The following is a 20,069-nucleotide window of genomic DNA, read 5'->3' on the forward strand; positions in this document are numbered from 1 at the left end:
GGAAAAACGTCTCGACTGAAAGATTGCCAGGCCTTGGAATAGGCTGCCCAGGGAAGTGGTTGAATCACCATCCCTGGAGGTGTTTAAAAGATGTGTAGATGAGGTGCTTAGGGACATGGTTTAGAGGTGAACTTGGCAGTGTTTGGTTAGTGGTTGGACCTGATGATCTTGAAGATGTTTTCCAACCAAAATGATTCTATGATTCTACAAAAAACGCTTGTTCTTCCCCCAAAATAATTATATTGCTTTCATACTATATATTTGTTATTTTGGCAGGAGTCAAGCAGTTGTTCAGGTAGTTGAAAGAAAGGTCTATTAGGTTACAAAAGCACATGGTACAGCCTACAGCTTGTGAAAGTTGGTGTTGGATCGGGATTGTCTTCCCATAGGCTTGACCTTGGTAACACTTGTGAGGTGTGGTTCCCACTAGACAGGAGCATTATTTTTGTGTTAAGTTAGTTCTTGATGGCAATTAGCAAAGGCAGCCAAAAGAAACAATGCTGAGGTCAGTGCAGTGCTTTCAGTGATGCTGGGCATTGCATGTGAATCACGGAATGGTTGGGGTTGGAAGGGACCTCTGGGGATCATCTACCCACCTGCTAAAGCAGGTTCACCCAGAGAGGTTTGCACAGGCAACGGGGCAGAGAACAGACTTGTTCAGAAGTTGGCACACACTAGCACTGTTCCATATTTATGGACAATTCTTCTGTCACAGACTTCTTCTGTGGCTTCTTTGTCGATTTGACTGCCAAATATGAAAATAAGTCTAAAATCTCTAAGTGTATTTCCTTCTTCTTTTTTGCTTAACTCCAGTTGCCTGTGAAGGTTTGGTCTGGGCTGCTTTTACCTCACTCCTGGCAGAAGGATAAAGGCAGTTCTGGCCATGGCCGTTTGCTGTTGTGTGAGAGTCGCTGCTCGGTGCCCTGCCACCAACTACAGGCTGCACTTTTTGGGTGGCCATGTCTGCAAGCCCGCCAAGCAAGCCAAGGGAGAACAGTGTGGCCCTGCCGGAGGTGGTTTTATCAGACAGTCCGGGATGCAGACCCAGCACTTCGGTGTGAAGAGAAGCTGCTGAATTAATGTATACTGTGATTAAGTTATAAAAGGTGGACCCATCATTAACCAGTTGACATCATCAATGCTTTCTGACCACCTGCAAAATGAGGGGACATTTTTCAAGTTTTAGATCCTTCTGCATGACAAGAGGGAGACAGAAGATTAAGTAATACATTGTGTAGAGTGCTTAGTTTATATTTAACTGATCATTAATAGGTGTATTTTAAGTAAGAAATAAAACAATTATAACTAACATAATCAATTATTTCTTAGTATCGATGTATGTCAAAATTTTCAAAAATTGTAACGCATATATAGTAATTATGTGAATATAAGCAACACAAGAGCATCCAGTCTTTGGAGCACTTATGGAGGATGATCCCGTGTTTCCCCAGCACTGATAAAATAAAGAATGTTGCTTAACAGTATCTGCTGTTAAGTTTATTTCTCGGCTTCAGTGGTGGGCTTGCCTTGGGGCAGAAAAACTAATATCTGTAATTAAAAAAAGAAGGCACCCTGTTTTGCGCACCCCGCCCCGAAAGTTTTTCACCCCCCGCCCCGTGTGCTCTCGGGCCGCTTCCCGGGGCGCCGAGGCGAGGGCCAGGCCCCCCGCGGGCACAGGCGCTTGCAGGCCGGGCACGGACAACAGCCGCCACCGCCCTCCCAGCCGCCGTCCCCTCGGCTCCCCCCTTCCCCAGCCGCAGCGGCCCCGCAGCGGAGCCCCGCCTGCCCGCCGTGCTGCGCAGCGCGGCGCCGGGCGGGGCCTGCCCGTGACCCGGGCGCAGACGCCGGCCGGCGCAGCCCGGAAGCCTGGGCGGCCGTGGCGGCCGCGGGAGCGGCGCTGCCTCCCGCGCTGCAGCAGAGGGAGGAGGCGGAGGCTGGCGGCGTCGCCGCCGCCATGGGAGCAGAGCAGAGTGGCGAGGCCGAGAGCCGCCCTGGCGAGCCCAGCGCCTCAGGTCGGTGCTCGCCGGCCTGGGACGTGGGACGGGAGGGGACCGCGCGTTGGCGGGCGACAGGGCGACGGGAGCGGGGCTCCCGGGCGCCCCTGGCGAGGCGGGGGTGGCAGCGGGAGCGGGGTCCCGTGGCGGCGCCCCGCTGCAGGGGCTGGCGCAGCGGGAGCGGGGGAGGCGGTTGCTGCGGAGAAGGGAAGGGTTCTTCTTGGCGAGGCAGCAGCTGGCGGCGCCCAGCCCTTCCCCAGCGCGCCGGGCCTGCTCGGGGGGCGATGGGGGCACCAGCCGGGCAAGGGGAGGCAGGGCCGGCGAGGTGTGTGCGCCCCGGAGCCCAGGCGAGGGCCCACCTCCTGCTGTCGGGATGAGGGAGCAGGGTGCGGAGCTCGGGGGAGGGTGGTGAGGGAGTGTCAGTGGTGCAGGTGTTTCAAAATCAGCCGCTACGTCATTGTGAAAAAGCTTTGCTTGAACGTAATACGTTCTCAAGGGAAAGGGTGAGTGGGGAGCATATGGTCCTTTAGTGATCTTGATAATGTGTTTATACTATAGAAAATGTACATATCGCATTCACCTGGGGTTGAATTCTGGTGAAATTAGTTCACTTTCCCTCCCCTATCTTTCCAGCATCTCCATCGCCAGCCAAGCAACGAGCAAAAATGGATGACATTGTGGTGGTAGCCCCAGGAACACAGTCCTCCCGCAATGTCAGCAATGATCCAGATGTCATAAAACTGCAGGAAATTCCAACTTTTCAGCCCCTTTTGAAAGGTAAACCATTGTTCTTCCTCTGTTTTTAAAGGCCCTTTTTTTTTTTCTACCTGATGAAGTGTGTGCTTTGTGTATCCCAAGGTTCCTACTAAAGTTCGTATTTCTGTCCGTATTTTTCACTACCCTGCTTGTTTCAAACCTTTCTTTTGTTCTTTTGTAATTACTCCTAGCCTTCTGCACAGTGGGTGAACTGGTTTAGATGTGTGCTAGTGATGTTCTCTGCAGTGGAGCCATTACTGTGGAGACGGCACTGCTCCAAGCATGCCAGCTTGTTGCGTCCCACTGGTTGATGCGAGATGCTGTTGTTATGTTGTGGTATATAATGGATGTCAGTCTCCAGTTTTGCTCTAAGCTCAACAAAACATCTGTGTGTTACTATCTTGGAGTCATAGCTACCTGTGTATGGGTTCATTTGCTTGAAATCGAGATTTCTTGTTGGTGTTTCCAACCTGGAGGAGATTTTGTTCATGTTTTTAGGGGTAGGGTGTGTGGACTGGGGCTTGCATGGGTCCTTAAGCCATGTGTTGACAACATCACTTTGTATCAGTGGGCCTCTTAAATTCCAACTGTCTCTCTCCCTTTCTTTCTTTGTTTATTTTCCTCTCATTTGTTTTTCTTCCCTTGTGTTCATTCTTTGTTCCTTCTATTCTGTTCAAAGAGAAGTGAAGATTTAAATCAGAGTTGTCAAGCCAACAGTTTACCAAAACCTGTTTGTGTGTTTTGTGGCGTGGCTTCTATCTACTTCTTACTAGACTGTGCAGAGTCCGTAGTATCTGAAAGTCCCTTAGGAAGGAAGATGTCTGGAGCAGCCTGCTCCTGGGCTCTTCTGCCCGGAACAGTGTGGGTCAGCAAACCTGTGTGACTGTGCTGTATAGTGCACAGTGAGCTAATGTTGTTTGTTTGTTGTTGTTTTTAATTTGAGGCATACAGGCCTCCTGTGACAGAAAGGAAGGAGCTGGGATATTTAGCCTTCCCTACTGCTGGAAGAAATGATGTGGTCTTGTACAGCTGTGGGTTTAGGCACTACTGGTCTGAGCATCACTGGTGGGTATGGCTGCTGGGAAGGTACGGCAGCCACTTTGCCCTGCAGTTGTCACTAGAGGTGATGTAATGTCACTTTTTGGACAGAAACTCTGTACTACTTTTTTTGTGTGTGTGACCTGGAACATGACTAGAACTTGTGGACGCTACAATATCCCAATGGGCCAAATATTTGGCATTCTTTTGAGTACTCCTAGATGGAGGTCTGGATGTATGCAGTGTTGACTGCTGTTTCCAGCAGAAGGGGCTGAAAGATAGATGTGCCACTAAATTGGAGAAAAGCAAACATGGATATTTTTGGGGCTGGTACCAAGGAGAGTGTGTGTGTTAGTTATACAATCAAAAAAACCCCACAAACTTTGCAGAATGTGATGTAGAAATCTCTATTTGGTGTATTACTGACACTTTCACTGCCATTTTAGAATGGACGGTAAGGTTTCTGATGTTGGTGCAGCATTTGTGTCATCAGCAGGCTGTGGCCTGCTGTGCCACATTACCTGTGGCCATAACGTGCTTTGCCTGAGTCCTGCCTTGTGTGACAGGCAGAGTGAGGATCTCGCCAGGGGCAGTAAATGTAAATACTGGAATCCAAATCCACAAAAGAAATCAGGAAGTTTTAATCCAAGAGACAAAATTTAGCAGATGCGTTAACGGAGGCAGTTGCGTATTTATAAGAGCATGATGACGAAGAGTTTCAGTTCCACCCAGCCTTGGACCAGGGTGAACAAACATGTTTTTCACAAGAGCTGTGGAAGTCCTGACAAGCAGAGCTGGTGATCGCTTGCAGGGGCAATGTTCCTGTGTGGGTGGTTGAGGAGCAAGGATACAGGGCTTGAAGTGAGAGAAGAGAGCAGCAACCATGTGGCTGAGATAGAAAGGCTGGAAGGTGCTGCCTTAGATGGCTAGTCCAGGTCCTTTAAGTCTTAAACATACATATGTTAAGTTGTTTGATGGAAAGTTGTCGTGGTCACTGAGTTGCTTTTTCTGGTCTTACTTACTGAAGCTGTGTACGCGTGACAGAAACCTTCCCTTCTGTTGCTGTCGCTTGGCCTGCTAAGACTTTCCTTGGGAGCCTCTTGAGATGTGGTGACATCTGGTGACTGCTCGGGAGTATTGCATGCTTAATTAAGTTCACTTCTGTGAACAGCTTTTTCAGCTTCTAATACTTGTTACCGCTTGAGCAACAGGACGGTGATACTTGTGTTCGTTACAGAAAGCAGTGTGGTTTGTTGAGTGAGCTGACTCTGAGAGACCCCAGATCTGCTACAGGCCCACTGAAGAAGCTGTTGTGTTGGACTGGTCTCTCGTCTCATTTCTATATTCTTCACGTACAAGATCATGTTCCTGGGAGGAATGAAGAAGGATACTAAAGATCTTTTAGGAGTTAATCCTAAAAACTTGTGTCTTATGATCTACCAGCTTGGAAAACTGAAGATATGAACTCATAGCCCTTGTAAGCTTCATCATTCTTTCCAGTTTTTCCTTGGCTAACCAAAGCCAAGGGGTTTTATTTTGCTTTTAAGTTTCAGAAGAAGCCTAATAGTTAAATTGATGGACAGGGTAAGCACATGATCATGAAGAGACTGCATGTTATTGAGAGACAAGGCACTTAAGAGCCAAAGCACTCGTCTCTTCTAGCCATACTGAGTTGAGCTTGCCATCAATGAAGCTGGACATCTTTGGTGTTGTATACCTTTGGACAGAAGAGAATGCCAGTGTCGTCTCCATTACATCTTTGATCCTAGGCTTTCCTTCTACAGCAAAAAATGCACCTTGGAGTTACAGCCATGATTGCATGGGGTCCTTCTGGGTAATGCTTGCCTTCTTCAAAGTGTGGTTGTTGTTACTGAGCGTGCATAATAAGCAGTGTTTGAGAGGTCAGCATTTAAGCATCTGCTGATTCCATTGTTTGAACCTGTCAGATGTAGCCATTTAGTGGCATAGATGCTACTGCCCTGCAGTAGTTGTGTAGCACCTACTGTGGTGAACCAAGGATGTGAGTGCCTTTTTTTTGATGCCAGAAAATATCTTATTCGGCACCATATTAATGTGGACAGAAAAGGGAGAGTGTCCTCGATACAGTGGGGTTAGGAAGGCATTCCAGTGGGCACCTGTTATTGCCATTTGTAAACATCAAATCCTAACCCCACCAAAACTGAGAGGAAAGGAAAACTACTCTTAGGGAGTACGCCTAGGAGTGAAGTGCCTGATTGTTGTTCTTCAGAAACTGCTATATATGTGGGTACAAAGAGGTTGTGTATGCATACTTTTTTTTTCCCTGAATGCAAAAACACTTTCCAGTAAAAATGCTAGCATAGAGCTTCACTGTTGGATGAAACAAGAGTTGATGTTTTTATTTATTTATTTTAAGTAAGGGGGAAGTGTATAATCTGGACTCCTGGGAGAAACAGAGGAAGTCTCCAGCCTTTTCCCTGGTTGCAAGCATTCCCTGTAGAGACCTTTTTTGTGCACAATACAGAATAAAATGTGATGTACTGTTTCTTCCCTTTATGCGGCTTTCTGAGGGTATTTGCATGAAAATGAAGCTTCTGTCTGTTCAGTGCCCCTGGTTCTTGCAGTCTGTTCATAGCATGAAGTCATTGCCAGCTGTGTATAAAATCAAAATCATTTCCTCTGAGTAGTCCAACATGGTGATACTTTTGTAGCTTATGAACAAAGCAGCCTATCTTACAAAGATGTTTGGAATAACCCTAAAATGCAGGGGTTTATTGTGGTTGTGACTATGGAAGGTGGTTAAGGTACTACAGTGTGGGATTTCTCTCAGAAAGGCTCTTGCTGGATATGTAAAGTATTATCTTTGACCAGGGATTTGGCTTTTATGACCAGGGTATTCTTTTTGAGGACTAAGAAGTGCTGTAGGACTGCTATCTCCTACTGAGATAGGATCCACTTGGCAAAGTGTGGTTAGAGCATTTTTACCAACAGGTAGGCCGCCCTGAAAACAAGAGTGTTGAATTAGTAATCGTTATGACCACGTTTAAGTGAGGAAGCAGTGAACAGGGTTGAAAAGCAAAGGGTGAATATTCTGTGGTGGTCTTTTTTTTTAATTTTTTTTTTTTCCTGTGCAGTTTTTCTTGGTAATTAAAGATGGGTAGGGTATGGAATTAAACAATATTACAAAGGTTTTTGAAAAGGATGTTTAGGTTTTAAGTTTGTGTTGTGGAAACAGAATGCTCATTGCGTTGTTCCAGAGGGTATCAGCATCTCTCTCAAGCCTCAAGAAAGATGGAGGTCTGTCTTTCTTGTCGTAGTGAAGTGTTATGGTAAACAAAAAAGATGGGTATGATACATATAAAGGACCTGTTGGTGCATGTTAATAATATAGGAGAAACTGTTTGAGAACTAGTCATCCAGCTACAAATACAATTCCTATTCTGTGCCAAGGTCAGCAAGACGTAAGGCAAACAAGATGTTAGGAGCTTGGTAGTACGAACAAAAACCGTGATTTGTGTTTCTGTTAAAAGTCAAATTAAAATGGGTTGGGACTAGCACTGTTACTTTCCTTGAATGGTCAGTTCTGAGAAAGGGAGCAGGACCATGTCCTGGCTTACAAACTTGCCATGTGCTTTGAGGAGGAGTACCTCTGTGTTGACCAGTGTACCTTGAAATCGCTGTTAACTGGTTAAAGTGAAATGTATATGAAGGTCTAATCTCCTTATGCCAAGAGGACATTGGAAATCAGATGCATCTGACTGGTAAGGTGTATGACCTAGTGTGCTCTACTGGAATGTCGCCAATGAATCTTTCTAGGACAAGGATAAGCATATGCTGGGAAAGCACTTAGAGCACGTCTGTGTCTGGTTTGTTGTGCGTTTTATTTTTGTATTTTATTTTTTCTTAATTTATTTGTTGTTGTTGTTCGTGGGGGTTTTTTTTGAGTCCGTGAAGGACTTCAGGAATCTAAACCTGGGTAGGTTTTGTTTTTTTTTTCTTTTTCTCCTTCTCTCCCTCATATTTGTGTGTTTCTATTCAACATTATTGTATTGCCTGTAAGTTAAGACTTACTTGAAAGAATTGGTTGAGTCTGTGACTGAAGGGCTGGTGAAATTTCTCTTCCTGCCTTCCCAGTTTGGTGTGTTGTGTGAATATCTTCTCTGATTCATCTCCCTCTGTTTAACCTAATGTTTTATATCAATGACAATTACGTGAAGAGAAATGTTCCTGTTAGAAACATGTGACTAGGATGTATCTAAGTGTGTGTAAGTAGATATTTGGTGTGATTACTCCCCAAGACAGCTCATGTAGGGACACTGTAACAGTGTTATTCAGTGGACTGAAGTCTGAAAGGTGAGTCTACCCTGTGTAGGCTGGATAGGGTTGGAGAAAGAGTGTGACCTAATGAAAGCCCTGCCCATTTGGTTCTCTCCTTTTTCACTGGCCACTGTGATACCTCCTGCTCTTTTCACTTTTGCTATATTCTTCCAGCCATTAATAACATGAAGTATTTGTGTTTACTAGATAGGAGCTTCTATGTTGGATGCTTGAATGTGTAGAAACAAGAAGATTGTGCCTAGGATGTGTGTTGTGGTTTAACATGAGCTAGCAATACAACCATGATCAGCGCTAACTCTCCCCGTCTCTCCCCTCCCTTCCCCCCCCCAGTAGGGGAGAGAATCAAAAGGGATGGGAGAAACTTGGAGATAAACACAGTTTAATAAAATAACAAAATACTAATACACTACTAGTAAATATATATATAAAATAGAAATAACAGATGCTCAAGGCAATTCCTCACGAACATGCTGAGCAGCCAGTCCCAGGAAACAGCACCTGGTCCCAAAGAGAGAAGAAAGAGGGAAAAAAGGCAGAAAGGCTCAGAGGGCTCTGCAAATCGGCAAAAGGCCGAACTATAACTCCTGATCCAAACTGCCCCAGCTGTGGCCCAGAGCAAACAAGAGCAAGAAAGAGAGAGAAGAGTGGAAGAGCCAGAAAACCAGAAGGCCCTGACTCCTTAAATAATTAGCATGAGGCTAATTGGGCTAATGGGATGGAGTACTCTTAGTGCTCAGTCTGGATGTCAGTCAAGCTCTGGCCCCATCCATGCTCCCCTTTGAGCACTCAGAATGTCCTTGGCTCTCAGACCAGAGCAATTAAAAACATTAACTCTGTGCTGGGGTGTTATCTCTTGTTCTTAAACTAAGTCCAAATAATGAGCATACTAGCTATGGAAAAGAAAGGTTCCTGAAAGTATGAAGAAAATTAACCCATTTTCAGTCAAACCAGCACAATGTGTCTGTCACGCAGGGACTGCAGCATTTGCTGATGAGGGAAGGGATGGGATGTTGGAGTGGTGACTGAGTTTCTGAGGGGAACTCTGACACACGGACAGAAAATGTTAGTGTCTTTACTTACTATGGCAATGAGCAATATAGACGTGTGCAGATAAGAGATGCACAGGAAAAGGCCAAGGGTGCTGAAACAAAAGAGCTGGCACTTAATGAGAAATGTTTGCCATGTTGGAGGAAAAGGTGACTAGTAATTACATATTTGAAACAGCATTTTAATGAGGAATCTCTGCTTATGAATATAACAGTTTTCTCTATTGTCATCTTCAGTGGTCACTTCAGTTATAAAGGCTTACTTCCCTATCTTCTAGTGTTGAAAATGTAAAATTAATGATAAGGAAATGAGCTAGGTGTGCCAAAGGTCACTTTGCCATTACCTCTGGGGTAGGTCTGCCATTAGGAATCTATGAAACTGTCAATAGAAAGCAAGAAGGAAGTCTAAAATGCTTGTGAGATATTTCCTGTATCCTCATGACTCCTACCTCTGTCCTCAAAAAAACCCACAAACTCTATGTGTTTTGGCCCAAAGGCCCTATTCTGTGGCCCTGTAGCTTGACACATTTTTTTATAGGTGCATTCCAGCAAAGACCAGTGAGCTTTACAGGTCCCAGTGGGCGAGTGGCTGACTGACGGAAAGCATTGGCCAAGCACACTATGCTGCTTAAACTGCGTTCATCCCCAGTACTGACTTGTAGTTGTGTGTGGTGGCAGGACGTTTCTTTTAAATGTATATATATTTTTTGGCTCCCGCACTGCGAATGAAAGGCCAAAGCTGCACCAACATGCTCATTTGCCAACAGTTTTTGTTCTAAATTGTACCTACCAATATATGTCTTAACTTTGAATATAGTTTGCTTTAAAATATATTTTTATATGTTTGTGTATCTGTGCATATACTATACATACATGCTAGATCTGTTATGTATATACCTACAAATGATGCGTATATATAGTATGTATTTTCTGTACATACAAACTGTACCTGTAAAGTATACTTCTTGTGATTCTGCTTGGCCCCCTGTTAATGTTATTTTGCTTGACTGGTGGCCATCTCTGGAATGCTTGTGTCTTGCTATTAGAGTAGCAGCAGTGTTGCAATGGATTGCTTTTGAAAAATGACTCTGATCTGAGGCTTCCTAGGAGTTAATAAGTTTATCCAAGTCCAGAAGATTATTTGGTTTTAAGACAGTCAATTTATTGAGAAACACTATGATTAACCAACAGGAACGGTGCGAATCCTTACACCCTAAGTCCTAGTTCTTGATTTTTTTTTTCCCCATGGGTGCTGATTCAGTTAAATACCATGGTCAAGGTAACAGATGAGTGGATACTTCTGTATGTACCGCCTGCCTGCAGTTAACTGCACTTTCTGTAATGTCACATCATTCAAAAGCTTTGCTCTTGATTTCCCTGCTAGCAGAATAAATATTTCACTGTTAGCAGAATAATAAGCAGATTCCGGAAAGTTGTATATGTAGATAATACCCTCTTTTTCTAATTAAGAGTTTGACTTACTAAAATTATATAAAGAAAAAAGGTTATTAAGACAGAAGTGAAGAAGCAAGTCTGCTCAAGCCCCAAACCTTGTAATCAAAGCAGTGTGGTGGGAGCTTAGCTTAACCATGTTTTCTCTGTATAATTGTGTAAGATGAGATTAACAGCCAAGCAATAAAGCACAGGTCAACAAGCTCATTGTTATAAAACCTTGAAGTTTAGAATCACATTTGATCTGCCTCTAGTTCTTTTTTAGGGCAGCTTAATGAAAAGGGAAATAGGAGTGGTTCATTTGGCTTGAACAGTAAATGCTGACATACTGAATTTTGTAATATTCCTTCTATTTTCTTTGTGGGGCTGGTCATGGTATGCTCGGCTTAGTAGTCAGCACCCTTGCACATGTAAACCAGAAGATGCACAATTGCAGATTATGTATTGAATGCAGATACACAGATCGTCTGCTGGAGATACCGCTTTTCTAGTTACTAGAGTAACACAATTACTAGTAGTAATGTTTAGCAGGAAGTGGAATTGTTGTGTGTTGTAGTGATACATAAGCACCACTCTGCCCGTGTGCTGTACAGCTGAACTTGGAAGCCAACGTCATCCTGAGGCTGCGGTCAGAGAAGGGACTATATCAGTCAAGGAGAAAAAGGAGCAGATGCACACGCCGTGAAGCAATGGTTTGTTTCAGAAACATAGTTCAAGGTGAAATTGTGACTTTGCTGAGAACAAGGGCAAAGCTGTCAGTTTCAGCAGAGCAAAGATTTAATTTTTTTGTCTGTCCCAGGATAGTATGCGTTTCTATATAGTTTAAGTTGATCTGGTACAGTGCTGAAGTTGATGTTTGAACTTTAACAGTAACAAACATGTTCTGGAGACAGTGAAGGAAGTTTCATGACGAGGTGGATAGACTTGACAGCCCCTCCACCCTCACACCCTTAATCTAGATCTGCAAAGGACTTGTTCAGCAGATGGGGACATCTCTGGGGGTTTTGGGCTCACTTGACTGTTTATACAGTCTGTGTTAAGGAACCTTAAGGCAGAAGGCATTTGTAGTTCAGGAAAAGGGATTGGAGACCAGGATCCCCACTACCTTGTTCACTCTAGCTCCTCATTATCCCTTTTATTTATGCACCTTCCTCTCGGCTGTTCCTTGGCCATGCATGGTGAGCTAAGGGGCTCTGGACAGCCTTTGACATAAAGAGCTGCTGCTGAGACGCTACTCAGCCTCCATAAAGCTGTTGGTCATCCTTGACATACTTTGTAGCAGGATTTTAGTGCTTGGGGAGATTTTTTTTTTATGGTGGAAACTCTAACTTCCAGAAATCTTAAGACACGTGAGAAGTTCTGAAGATTGTCCTGCAGTGATAAGTGCCTTTTGTGGGGTGATGTCTTAGATGCTTGTGGAGTTTTTGTCTGAGGTTTCTCCTTGGGTGTCCTTGAGTGGTTAAGTTCCCTGGGTACTTTTACCTGTGTTGCTCATGTCTATGTCTGTCATGTTCCAAAATGTTTACTAACTGTGACTCTAGCCTATAATTTCAAAGACACATGTTATGCCCTGGTTGGCCTTGATGTGTTCATTAAATGTAAAATGTCATGCAGTGTGATATCTCCTGCCTGATTGACTCTTGTATTAGAGTATTTGGGCTGGTTCGAGGTGCTGTATCCAGCGTTTTTTCACTTTGGTGAAGAGTTGAAGGGCAAAAGTAAGTGCACATGCTATTATGAGAGGTACTTTTTTTTTTTTACCAGGTTAAGAGCAAACACTATAAATACTGGACTGCAGTTTGAATTCACTTGTGTGTGGTTTTTTTCCTTTCAGTAGCTGGTGCACGTAGAAATGATAGTGATAGGTGAGTGTTCTAATAGGTGATAAGTGAGTGTTCTAATGCAGTGAAAATTTGGACTTTATGTTCACAGGCTGTTGTCCTCTAATTGCTACAGTTGGGATATCCCTTAGAAGTCACTTGTGTAACTTGCAGAGGCGGAAATATCATAGTGCAGACTGCAGTTCAGTGCTGCAGTAGAAGACCCGAGAAGCTGAGTCAATAGAACTGGGTCCTTTCCACCGCATTATATCAGCCTGGCAACGATGTGTCGTGCCCAAGGGAAAGGTGTCACAGCGGGAGGAATGCTGCATTGGCATCTGCCCTCTGACCGGTGGCCGGGAGTCAAGGGGACAGTGTCACAGGCTGCTAGTCAGTAACTCTGCTCATTACTCCTGGGGCGTGAAACAAACAGCTTTCTCTTGTACAGCGGTCCTTTGACTCAGTGCTGCAATGTCCTTTCTCTGTTTTCTGATTCGCTGCTCCTTACTCTTGTAGTCCTTTGTTAATATAACTATTGAGATTTGTGGCGACTGCAGTCTAGGTAACTACCACAGGGTGTCACTGGAATACAAAAGGAGTAATAGATGTGGGTGAAAAGAGCTGGAAACCTTGCTGAAACAGTGCGTTGGAAACCTTCTTTTCAAGCTCTTTTCGTGAACATTTGTGTTTTAGTCGCATTCACTGTACCAAGTGACCAAGGTCTTGGTGGCCTTACTGGCAAGCTGGGCTTGGTACCAGCTGGACCTGTGAGCTCACCACACAGTGCTTCAGCAAGAGGTGACTGCAGGCTGAAACAGTATTGGTTTGTGAGGAGGAGATGGTGCAGAGATCTCCTCAAAGTCTTTCAGAAGTCTTTATGATCTTGACAAACAAAAATCTCGTGCGCCACTTATTTTCAGTTGGTGATACTGGGGGTTTTCTAAGTGCGTGCGTGGTCAGAAAGTGAAAGTATAAATCAGCAGTAATTCAGATGGACGCTCTTGAGGTTGGGCTCCTGTCCACAGCTCTTGATCCTCACCTCAGTTCACCATCTGTAACAAGGAGTTTAATAGTATTTTCTTGACAACACTGTTTTGGTCATAGATGTGTTGAACACTGAGGTGTTCTCATCCTAAGACACTGATGCATGGTAAGTTTTTTCCTCAGTGGCCCACTGTGCTGGGAAAAATGCTCATCCAACACAGGGAATGGAACTGGGGAACTGATGTGTCTAGAAAGTGATTGCAACACCCTCTCCTTCCCCACCCAAATGTCCAGCTCAATCAGATCTTCTTTCTAGTTCATCACCAGCCCTATAAACCAGTGGTGCTGCCCAAGTGCACAACATGGTATGAACTGAGAGCCTTTAGCTAATGGGCAAGGGGAGAGAGGTGAAGTGAGAAAGGGGAAAAGGGAAAGAAATTATGCATCTATTAAGTGATGACCTAAAATTCTGGACTTTTACCCCACCTTCCTAGTGTGTGGGATACAGCTAATCTCACACAAATGAACACATTTGTTTGGGGAGAATCTTTGTGTTGATCAGCTTAAAATCCAATGCTTTGCCAGTCCTCAAGTTATTCCTTAGGAAAGGGAGTGTGGAAGGTGAATGGCTTGAACCTTCATCTCTGCCTTGCAAATGTCATGAAGATATCTTGTCTCCAGTCTATCATGTCAGTAAAAACTCTTTAACTTTGCAAGGGATTTATGTGATTCTCTTCTCATTAATGTGTTAATGGGAGGTTTGTACCAAAACATCTGGACGTGTGTAGCAAAACAGAAAACAGCTGGAGAGTAATGTCCTTCACCATATGCTGTCCAAACCTTTTGGTGCTTGGGAAGGTGTTAGTGCTCACCAGGAACTTGAGGCTATAACCTATAACTGTTGGTTTGGTTGTTTTGTTTTTTTTTTAATTAAAATGCTAGTATAGGCAACCTCTATGTTTGCCTAAACTTGCTTTCAGTGAGACACCATGCAAAATTGCTTGTGTGTGTTCTCCTCCCCATGATCTCACTGTTCAAAGCGAGATTGCTGGCAAGATACGCTTCATCATCCCTCGGACGGTGGTATAAAATTACTGGAGTCTTGAGTTTCATAATTTGAAATTCATTGTTTCTGCAAACTCTTTCTAAAATCACATGCCAGCTCTGAGGGGTTGGAAGCCATGTTTCAAATTAAACCAGAAGTGCTGAGAAGCACACTTCTCCTGGAGGATCTCTTCTTCAGATTTCACCTGGCTCAGACAAATGATGATCTCTTCTCACTAGGTTTTTACTGTGGTTTGTCTTTTTTTGTGGCGGATTTCTTTTCCTCTGTGTGTGGGCAATCCTTCAAGGACAGGATGCTCCTGTGACTGGCCCTGCCCCATGTGTCTTGGTCCACTGCGCCTTTTCTGTGTCCCTTGTGTGACTGGAAGCTGACCCGGAGGCTGCTGTGTTGCAGATGCCACTTGCAGTTTTGGCAGCGTGTGAATGGGATGTTTCCAGAGAGCTCCCTGGAAAGTGGGATCTAATGGATCAGGGCATTAAAAGTCATAGTGATCAAGAGACTTGAAAAAAAAACATAACTTTCATCTGTCTGTGTTTTGGTGAGTAACGCTTCGCTTGTAGTTCTTGGTGAGACTAAGATGATGGTGTGATGTGCAGGAGATGGATGAGCAGTGTGTATAATCCTGGTGATATGTTTCACAAGTTTTAAATAAAATTGCTTTTGTTTTAAAATGCTCTTTTCAATGTGATATAAATAAAGGCACTGCTGGCACTCTTGTTGCTGGCTGATCTCTCTTTGCAAGGAACGGATCAGGGCTTTTTATCAAGTCTTATGCTTCATATTAGAAGTCTTGGGGGATTTCTTTCAACTAAACAAGGCCTGAACCTAAAGAGAAGGCTTTGATTTTCATTTTAATCTTTAGGTCTCTTGATTTCATCTGAGCAATCAGAATTTTTTTCTGTTATAGGAAGTGGAAGAGATTCTGGAGATGGAACTTCCTAAGTAATGCATGCTGCTTTACCTCCTCTGAGATTAAATCTCATTTTCTGTCATATGGAAGTGGCAAAAAGCAAATGATTAGAATGGAAGTACATGTTTGCATTTATAGATTTGTGGTAACAAGATGACTTGGAGTAGAATACCCACCTTGTTGCTTTTTATTGCCTCCCATTGAGGGGTCTTGTAACCAGTTTTAGTATTAACTGAAATTTGGAGGCAATTTAGATGGTATCTGAGCGGCTTTCATTGCAATAGTTTGAAAACCTCCACTGTTTCACATTTCCTTAGTTATCCTTCTGATTTACTAGATTCTGTGGTAGAGAAGGTAGTAAGGAAACATGCATTAGTCATTAAGATTAGAGGCTTCATTTATTTCCTTGAACATTTGCATAGATTTATTTTTTTTTTTTTTTTTGTTAACTGAAATAATTCCAGAGCTCTAAAGTGTCCTTGGATGTATAGGTGTGTGGTGGCAGAAGCAAAATTGCTGTTTTATCAGAGATGAATCTAAACTTTGCAGAGCTTTGTTGTCTTTGGAGCCAGGAGCCCAGTGGAGCTTTAAAATGGAACTGACTGCATCTCTGCTTTTTGCCAACACAGGGTGGTCCAGAGACTTGAGGTGCCAGTGTGGATTCACTTTGGCCAGCCTAACACGTGAGGTCCTGGAGGACCATGCTTTGGAGAGGACAGGGATTTGGCTGTGACTTCAAATGCTGTGGGCTGTTTGGCCTCTTGCCTCAACCTGAAACCACAGAAGTTACAAGAAGTGCACACCCATGGGGTTTTTATCCATGTTGCCTTTGACATCTTACCAGTAAAACACAAAGCCCAGTAACAAATGCAGTTTCTTAGGAGTGAGGATCACTGCAGGCAGTTGGCGTTTGCTTGCTTCATTTGCTAATAAAGACAACAGGGGATAAAAATCAGTCTTTAATTTATGTATTACACTGGTCTCAAGTTGCAATCATTTCAAGGGTCCAGATGACTGGTTTGATGGACTTTATATTTCTGTACTGTGAGTCTACACTATGATCCTGGCTTGGACAAGTTGTGTGCATGTATTATGTGATACTTGCAGCTTCTTATCGAATGACCAACAAAAAGAGAAGAATGAAATGTCATATTAATTTATTTCAATCTTCCATAATAGATGTGCTGTCTACCTGCTGTCCGGTGTTAGGAGATAAATGTGATGCTTCTGTCTGTCCTTGCTTAGTTATCAAGTGTTCCGTCTTTAATATTGGGATATTGGGAGCATCTGCTGGTATTTTTGTGAAGAACAAACAAAGCTATTGATAGTTATTAGTGAAGCTTTGTGCAAAAATGTGTTTCTTCTGCTATAAAAGAGATTGCTGTTCCCTGTGACCCTGTAAACTGTTGCTGTGGTGCTGCTTCAAACAACAGGGGTTTTAGGTGTCTTGCTGTTAAAAATTACCTGCTGCTGTGGGGTATTTGTGTGAATACATCATCTATGTGAAAGACCCTGCTACTACAAAACTCTAATTAAAATCTTAAGTTAGATTTGTGCTCCAGTGTGCTCTTGTGGTGGTTGTGTATTGGTTTCATTTTGTTTGTTTGGGGTTTTTTGTGTTTTTTTGTTTGCTTGTTTGTTTGTTTTATCTGTTGCTTTTTTTTTAAGTTTAGAAGAAATAAGGCTTACACAGTCATGTTCTGCATGTAACAGTTTCAAAGATATACAGAGGTGCATTGCTGACGGGAAGGGGAAGGCATCGACTGTCACTGCATGTTGAAATGGACATGTGAAGTAATTCAAAGTCTGTTTGCTAACAGCTTAGAAACTTCTGGAGGCTGATGAGGAACTTGATGCAAACCAGGGTCTTGTATTCACTAGGCTGTAATTGTTCCAACTGTAGTAAATATGGAATATGATCAGTACTGAAATGGAAGTCATAGCATAGTAATGAAGACTGGTGCGTTAGTAAATCAATGTATCAGATGCCAAAGGTACTGCAGGAAACAAAAATTAACAGACTTGAAGTGGTGAAAATGGGCAAATTCTGATGTAAAATGCAGAGGCAGACGAGCTGTCAGTTGTTAGGAATGGATTTGGACTAATTTTTTAAAATGCTGGAAGTCTGTTTTACATGATTCTTCTGTTTTAAACATACCGATTATGTCTGACTCTTGCAGTGGTGGAGAGAGACTTGGGTTTACTGGACCCGGAAGACAGAGGTTTTCCAGGACGTTGGCCTTGAGTTTCTCCAAATTAACTCTTATGTATACTGCCCTCAAATTTTTATTTTTTTTTAAAGGCACAGGTTTTCTTGTCTTAAAAAATTTGGACCAAAATTGTAAAAATGTTTTTAAAAGACTGAAAAAGCAACATAAAAACCAAACAAAAACCAACCACAAAGCCCTGCTGGTTAAAGCTATTTCCCTGAAGTATGTTTCTCCAAAGGGCCTCTTAAAATCATCTCTAGTACATCAACTGATGATTGGGCTGTATTGGTGTTTTAAACTTCCCATTCTTCAAATGCCTTTATTGGCATCTGAATCTAATTACTTTTCTTGTCAATGTTTGCAGCTGTATTTGGATGAAGAATGTGAAGAATCAACCTAGCCCTTCATCCCAAGCAATGAGACAAATATGGGAAGAGTAGATTTATTTTTCACGTCATAGCTCTTACCTGTGCAAAGAAAACTGTGGCATTGTGTCTACCTTGATGCCTTGAGCTTGCGGAGGAAAGCATCTACAAAGGTGTGGGTTAATGTTTCGGTTGCATGAACTATTTAAAATCAAATTAAAATAGTTTTCCTGTGCAGTGGATCAACAGGATGGAGTTAGAGGCCTTGTACTCTGGCATTAGGACTGACATGCAAGAGGTTGATCTCTCAATAAATAAGGTACGGAAGACTGGCTGAGTTGGCTAAAAAGGGGGGCTGTGCTCATGTGTGCCGTCATGGTCAATGTGCAACAGGGAAAGATAAGGGTAGTGCATACAGTACTAAAGGAAAGGGAGAAATTGTTAAATATTGACAGATCAGGTACACTTTTTGGAAAAAGGGGAGAAGGTGAGGATGTTTGTTTTCTGACCTCCAATCAATTAATATTTGACCCGTGGTCATGGGCGACTCATTGCTACTATCTCTTCCTTGTAAATGCAATTTTAAGATGAAAGAAAAATAGGGTGATCAGCATAACTAAGGTACTATCTGGGTCATAAAAAAGGGAAGGTGTTTCTGGCAGGCTAGGGGCCTGAACTGGCTCGTTCTGGGATCGGGCAGACACTGGGGCTGGCGTGGGGAGAAACCCCATGAACGGTGGAATAAGGTCACGTCGGGGTCAGCTGAGATCAGCTTTGCCACTTGTGGAGCCGCAAGCTCATGCGGTTGAGTAAGGCTGGAGCACACAGGCTTACGTCTGCGGTTGGTACGTCATTCACCATAAATCCATCACTGAGATTTCCATCTGGAAACATCTGGCACCGTGCTGGTTCAGACTAGCTGTCCCGGCTAGGTACTTCACAGCTAAGGAGACGCTTATCTCGGCTGTTTCAAGGCGAGCACGTTACCAGGTGCAGAGCTTTCCCAAGAAGTGTCCTGGCTGGATTCGCCTTTGCGCTTTGGTGTTCTGTCCCCTGGGAAGTGTGGAGCAGACTGGGGGGCAGCCTGGCAGTGCCAGGGGTAGTAGCCCAGGGGCAGGAGCAGAGTTCTGGCTGTCTCGGCTGGACCTGTGGACTTGCACCTCTGTGGCTTTCTGTACAAATATTTGGTATTCCGCCCTCTGATTCCCTCTTTGATTTAATGATTTTTTTTTTTCCCAAAAGCAGGGGTGAACAAAACAGGCTGAGCTAATGATTTGAGGTTTTCTTTCTAAAAGCAGCAGAGTTGATGTTGGGAAAGCAGTCCTTGCAGGGAACTAAGGTTGAAAAAGATTTAAAAGTGCTGAGACTGTTCACAAACCTTTTGTTTAGAAACAGTTTTGATGCCAAGTATTTTGATGCTTCTGATTTCTCCCTTCCCTTCCCTTCTTAAATGAAGGGGCTTAGCAGGAAACCAAAATCTGCACTAATTCTAATTTTTTTTACCTTACTGAATTTTTTCAGAAGGCAGATCACAGACTATACTGTGCTAAACTGTCTCTTTATTACCCAGATGGCTACACTTATTTTTCTTGCTTATCAAAATAAGGTACAGTGAAATAGAGATACGAGCATATTATTGTATTGTTCAAACCATGTTTATCAGAAAATATAATTAAATAAATCTTACTCTGCAATTGAAAACCACAGAAATCTCTCTCTCTCTCCTTTATCGTTTCCCCAGCTTCTAGTCTGTACTACCATGCCTTAAATGAAACTTGCAGTGTGTGAGTGCCTGTCTCTTTGATTGAAGTCTATGTGCATGTAAGAAAAAAAAAAAAGGAATGTGACCTTCTCAAGTGCTTTTCTCTTTCTGTGGCCTACCACACCAGTTACTTCCCCTTTGGCTCCATTTTGTGAAGGAAATATTTCACAAATGCACCCTTGCATGAAATAGAAGGTATTTTAGTTGATGGCATTTGGTTTAAAAAAAAAAAAGAAAAAAGAAAAAAAGAAGATATATCTTCCAGTATATGAGTTCTCAGAAGCAGGGGCATTCCTCAGACATGAGGTGTTTGAGCGAGGCCAGACTAATAAATAATGTGCTAGATTAA

The 20,069-nt window shown here is 43.3% G+C and overlaps 1 protein-coding gene and 1 long non-coding RNA gene across 2 annotated transcripts in view; both read left to right on the top strand.

Annotated features, from left to right (window-relative positions):
• Window positions 1–1,811: 1,811 nt before the first annotated feature.
• BORCS5 (BLOC-1 related complex subunit 5) overlaps window positions 1,812–20,069 on the top strand; it is a 75,595-nt gene continuing 57,337 nt past the window's right edge. Inside the window, exons 1-2 of the mRNA XM_065033832.1 lie at window positions 1,812–2,012; window positions 2,628–2,771. Coding sequence (XP_064889904.1) covers window positions 1,955–2,012; window positions 2,628–2,771 — 202 coding nt within the window. The 5' untranslated portion in view covers window positions 1,812–1,954. The remainder of the gene's footprint in view (window positions 2,013–2,627; window positions 2,772–20,069) is intronic.
• On the top strand, window positions 5,629–16,933 carry LOC135575646 (uncharacterized). The gene is made up of 2 exons (XR_010466818.1): window positions 5,629–15,011; window positions 16,013–16,933. It is a non-coding gene; the product is annotated as an uncharacterized LOC135575646 (long non-coding RNA).

Source organism: Columba livia, chromosome 1 (assembly GCF_036013475.1).
Source record: "Columba livia isolate bColLiv1 breed racing homer chromosome 1, bColLiv1.pat.W.v2, whole genome shotgun sequence".
NCBI lineage: Eukaryota > Metazoa > Chordata > Aves > Columbiformes > Columbidae > Columba > Columba livia.